Raw genomic sequence first — 5,313 nt, forward strand, 5'->3', positions numbered from 1 at the left:
GGGTTAAAAAGGATCCTGTACATTTCTGATGTTGAGGGGTTCATGAAGGAACAAACTTTGATAAGCCGTGCGCCACAGTCACACCTCCATATTGGCTCATAGCATATGATGAACACAGATACTACAATGTATATATGAACGAGTGTGTGCAGCGCAAGAGACAACTCGAGGACAAAATAAGATTGGTTAAGCGCTGATATCCAACTGAAAATGTAGGTATGCAGTATTTATACATGTATACAAAAAGAATAGATGAAAATTGTTACATTAGAAAACCATCTGCTTCTTGCACTTTATGCACTCATTATGATTACCAACTAGCCTAGTCAGCCACTTTGCCAAATAAATATAATTTTTTTTTTGCTGATACCAGCATGTAATGACTATAGCTTTTAATAAATATTGGATATAACAAAAGCGTTTCACTTTTTACCTCTTCTGCATTTCTTTTGATTTGTAGCAAGCATGTGAAATGGTGAACATTTGATGAAAAACACTGTAAAACAGCATAGGTTTGGTGTGCCTTTACCTGCCACAAAACCTGCATCAGGCTTTGTGTGACATAAGCCTAACTTGCTTTGAGGCCTATTGGTGTGCTCCTCTCCCTCTCTTTCTATTCCCTCTTTCCCATCCTCCAGAGTAGGTTAGCCAACCAGATGCATTTCTGGTAAACATCCCTGCCTTCTCTTTATTTTCCTGCTCCTTGGTGTGCTAAGCTTGCAAAGCAATGTGTGGGTGAGTATTGAATAGTGATTCATGTTTGATTTTCAAACATTTTTATAAGAAATTGCACTTACTACTGCTTTTTCTTTGGTTTGTTTTGGTTTTGATCATGTTTTGGTCCACATTGTTGACATTCTTGCTTGTATGGTTAGTCTGGAAAAAATGAAAAACTGCCCTGTATACACTTCGCACTTTTTTTTTACCTAGGTGCCTTATTGTTCCCTGGGCAGGTTTAGAATAGAAAAATAAAGGAATGAAGTTAGTTATGTCATCAAAGTGCAGTTGTATGTCTACAAATAACCAGTGAGCCAAAGATCATGAGGAGTACTGTATTTAGTGACAGGCAAGCTGCTCCTCACTTTCCTCTCTCATCACGTTACTCTCGTCATCTTTTTAAAATAAAGCTTTATTCTCAATATACATTTCGTTCTTGCTTCCTTCAGCAGCCTCGACAGACATGATTTAGAAGCCATACATATGTACAACCAAAGCAGCCTGTTTTGCTGTTGCTCAAGGTTAGTCTTTTTCTTCTAGCTACTTGAAACTTTTGGAATTGCACTCGAAGGGAACTGAAGGCAAAGAAGCCATTTTGCTTGAAACATTGAACCATTCAAGGGGTTTCACGAAAGCGCTAATGAGCATCAACTCCGCGTGCCATAGAAACATCTGCATTCAACCTCTGCTACAATTGCACTCAAGCTCCCAAATATTAAGTATGTGTATATGTGTAAAAGTATGCAGTATGTTAACAGTTACTGATTGTAGAGAAAAATATGTGTATATGATTAAAGTATGCAGTATGTTAACAGTTACTGCTTGTAGAGAAAAATATTCTTAATGTCTGAAGATAAAATATCAGAGTTTTAGCTTGTCAGTAAACATATTGCCATTTACAGTAGCAGCAACACTGGTAGTGATATCTTGTGATCCAGATTTTAACCTGTGGGCACACGAAGCAAATATGGCAGTGAGCTATCATAGTCTGCTCAACTGCTGGTGGAAAGTATTGGTAGTGACATTATAAAAATTTAGATACAGTCATTTTATGATTTTCCTTCAATGAGAACACCAATACACAACACATGCCAAACACATTGCAGTTGAACAAGCATGTCAAGACATTGCTACCAGCTTTGCGGTGCTGTCCATGCCTTTGGTGGCCTGATAAATTGTAAGTCTTCAATGCATGACAGAAGAGTTTTGAACGGGTGTCACACAACAAACATTTGATCGTGATCGAGCTCTGTCGGGATTGAATTTCTTGGTTAGCTTCTTCGCACAAGCTGCCAAAGGGAGTCAATAGCACTTGCGATATTGATCTGGATTGGGCTCAGTTGTGACAGAAAGTGGCCATCTGCCTCTGGTAAGAAGTTTATGAACAAGTTAAAACCCTCTACATCTTGCACTGAAAGTGACACAATGCTAAATAATGGTCATCATATGAAAACAGAAGCTGCCAGTGTCTGTTAACAGCGTTAAATGTATATTCTACTAGCAAGAGAAAATGTTTTTAAGCTGATGGGGCTGTCAAGCTGAAGCAGCAAACAGCAGGCATCCCAGCACCATGCTTAACAGCTCTTATACCAGATGCAGTGCAACAGACTGAACATTATTGGCCTTCAAGAACTTCAACAATGGAAAAATTTCACCCAAGGAAAACATATATGGGATTTCAGACATGTAAGGAAGGCTGCCTGCAGTAATGTGGAAATGTTTTCTTTACATAAGCAGTACACACACCGCAAGCCTCCTCTCTCCGAAATGTATTGCAACATGTACTCGATTTTAAAACAAGTCGCATTTATTCAAGAAATGTTACACTTCAGTATGGCTCAAACTGCTGATTTTTTGCTGTACAAGAGAATATGATGCATGGTAAATAGATTTATAATTTAGAACTTGCTGTGCAACACAATGATGTGCAACTTGCATCATGTTTTCAAAAAATATTGGCCACATTGAACCTCTTTCAGTTCAAAATAATTTGACAACAGACTTCATCAGTCAATCACAACACAGGACCTTTTGACCTCCACGTTTTCAATGTCTGTCATCTTGCGTTTCAGACTTTTTCTCTCATTTCCAACTTCCTCAACATCATCTTCAATGACACATAGATCGTCATCGCTAGTATCATCGCAGCCATGTTGCCCTTTGCTTTCATCCTCTTCATTATGGTTATTACTGTCTGCTATGTCACTATCAGGCTTCAGCTGGGAGACATCGCCTGCAATTTCAAACCCTGTGCCATCTGTATTTTCATCATGAACAATGTTAACTGTAACCTGAAAATTTTGAAGAAAATCATCACAGCGAAGCCGCGAGCCATGAATAACGCCTAAGCTTGCCAGATGCATGGCCCGATTGGAATCGGTCTCACCTTCCTCGCTTGAAATGAGGATTGTGCCTTTGCCATCATCAAGCTCTACGTCAGGTGCAGCCATTCTTATTTGCTCCTTGAGCACCTTATCCTCAAAAGTGCCAACAGTCATCTGTTTTGTGTTAAGACTAACATAGAGCTCTGCCTTTGATGAGCATGTGTAACACTTTGGATTTGGCTCAACAAGCTGAGCCGGAATAATAAGCTTTTTTGTTGACGAAGGCTGCTTATTTAAGAAGACCTGTTTGCAGCTTGTTCTACACTCTTCCAACTTCCCTTGCAGAAGCTTGAAAGCCTGAAGCACTATAATACCTGCAATGATGGCGTTGGTTGTTGCTATGGCAGGAATAATGTTGCCTGCCATTGCTTTTACATTAAATCTGCTAGTCTGAGGAATTCCAAAGCAGTGAGCACGGAGGTTTGCGCAAGCAGTCACAAAATCCATGCACTCATCGTTGTCCTTGTCCCACACTAAATGGTCGCTTTCACTGATCTCCACTGCTCGCGCCTTCAGCTTTGCCACGGAGTCGCAAAAAGCTCGGCGGCACTGGTCCAAACTCCAGCGCCGGTGATCGAGCGTGCCAGAGTCAGTCGCGTCAGCACTGCTGCAAGCCGTTGTGTCCGGCAAGTTGTCCCACTGCAAAGGCATTGGGGGCTTTCTGCGCGACCATAGCTTCTCCATATGGAGCAGGTATCGTATGTCGTCGCCGAAAAGCTTGTTGAAGAGCTTCTCCGGGTCGTAACCGCACTGCGTGGCCCAAAGCCGCGTCGAGACGCGGCAAACGTTGCCCGTGGCGTCTGTGCGTTGTTTGAGCATTTGGTCTAAGCTCACTTCGCCTCTGAGCTCGGGGTCCGTAGAGTCCGGCGATACGTCTTCGTCGGGATCTGCCTCGCCAAAAAGCTGGTTGAAAAGATGCTTCGCCCATACAATACAATGTATCGGCTCCGAAGGCGTGTTGCGTATGGTGCATCCCGGATAAGTCTTTTCAGCAGGCTGCGGCTGGCACTCGTAGCATTCAGTGAGCCCTTTGAATATCGGTGTCACTTGTCCCAAGTATCCGGCGCTGCCGCTCTCGATCAGCGGCACTTTGGCGGCCAAACACATCCGATTCACATGGCTCCGCGCACTCCTGTTGTCGAGAGCGTTCATGACAATGTCGAAACGTTTGAAAAAGTCGAGTCCATACTCTGGCTTCACAATACTGTCATGGTGAGCTACGATCTTCACATGCGGGTCAAGCCTCTCGGCGCTTTCCTTGGCAATGAACGCTTTTGGCTTTCCGACGTGCTCCTTCCGGAACAGAAATTGCCGGTTCAGGTTACTCACGTCTATCGTATCCAGGTCAATGATCTCAATGTTGGCAAAGCCAGAAAGTACTAAGTCTTTGAGTAACTCGCAACCAATACCGCCAGCACCAACAACTAAAACGTTCGCCTTTTTGACATCTTGAACGCGCTGAACGAAGCCGGCGTCCGCCATCTTGCAAACTTCGCGCCGCGCGTTGTCTAGTTGTCTGGCGCGTGTCTTGTTTTGTCTTGTGGTCTCTCTATCTTGCGGAGCGCTAGGAGGCGCTAGTGCCCAAATTTTCTCGCTTGCACCCGCTCCTACTCGCGCCTGCGCACAAACGTTGGGCGATTCCTTAAATGACCGTCTTCTGCACGGGTACCTTGACCACCTTGACAACTATTGACAATCTGGGATGAGACGGCATTAAATAAAAGCTAGAGTTTCTTCACCTAAAGCTTACTGTTAGTTTTATAAAATTGGCCTTTTTGCTTTACAAACAAAATTTATGCTATAATCTGACGGATTTCATGTTCGTGCTCTACGAAACTACGCAAGAGTGCTCAGCAGCATAGCATGGCGGCTGCGGCCGTTGCGCTATGTTCCTTGTGGCTATGTGTGACGGCTTTTGATTTCTTCAAGACTGCTGTTCCGTTACTCGCGCTTTCTTCATCAATACCTCTTGTTGAAACGCTACTTTTTTGCCGCCTTCACGTGGTCTCCAGTACATGCGTACTCTCTTGCGACAGCGCGGCTTCACGGACTTGGTTCCTTTCGTGTGTTCGACATCCGCAGGTGTTCGCGAAACCGCCGTCTGTGTGTGCGTGTATGTATACGAAGGAAATCACTGTGGCCTTTTACACTTTGGCGTTGCCATGAACGATTGCTATCACCTGCAATTATGGATCCTGCTGGCACTACGCTT

General features: G+C 43.6%; 1 protein-coding gene across 1 annotated transcript; it reads right to left on the reverse strand.

Annotated features, from left to right (window-relative positions):
- Positions 1-814: 814 nt before the first annotated feature.
- On the reverse strand, positions 815-4,640 carry Uba2 (Ubiquitin-like activating enzyme 2). The gene has a single exon (XM_050189940.3). It carries the CDS (start codon positions 4,581-4,583, stop codon positions 2,724-2,726), a length of 1,860 nt encoding a protein of 619 aa, XP_050045897.2. The 5' UTR covers positions 4,584-4,640; the 3' UTR covers positions 815-2,723.
- Between the last annotated feature and the right edge of the window lie 673 nt (positions 4,641-5,313).

Source organism: Dermacentor andersoni, chromosome 2 (genome assembly GCF_023375885.2).
Source record: "Dermacentor andersoni chromosome 2, qqDerAnde1_hic_scaffold, whole genome shotgun sequence".
Lineage (NCBI taxonomy): Eukaryota > Metazoa > Arthropoda > Arachnida > Ixodida > Ixodidae > Dermacentor > Dermacentor andersoni.

Bases quoted from the DNA above. Each gene is read 5' to 3' on its own strand.
- Uba2 (XM_050189940.3), bottom strand. From the start codon at position 4,583: ATGGCGGACGCCGGCTTCGTTCAGCGCGTTCAAGATGTCAAAAAGGCG.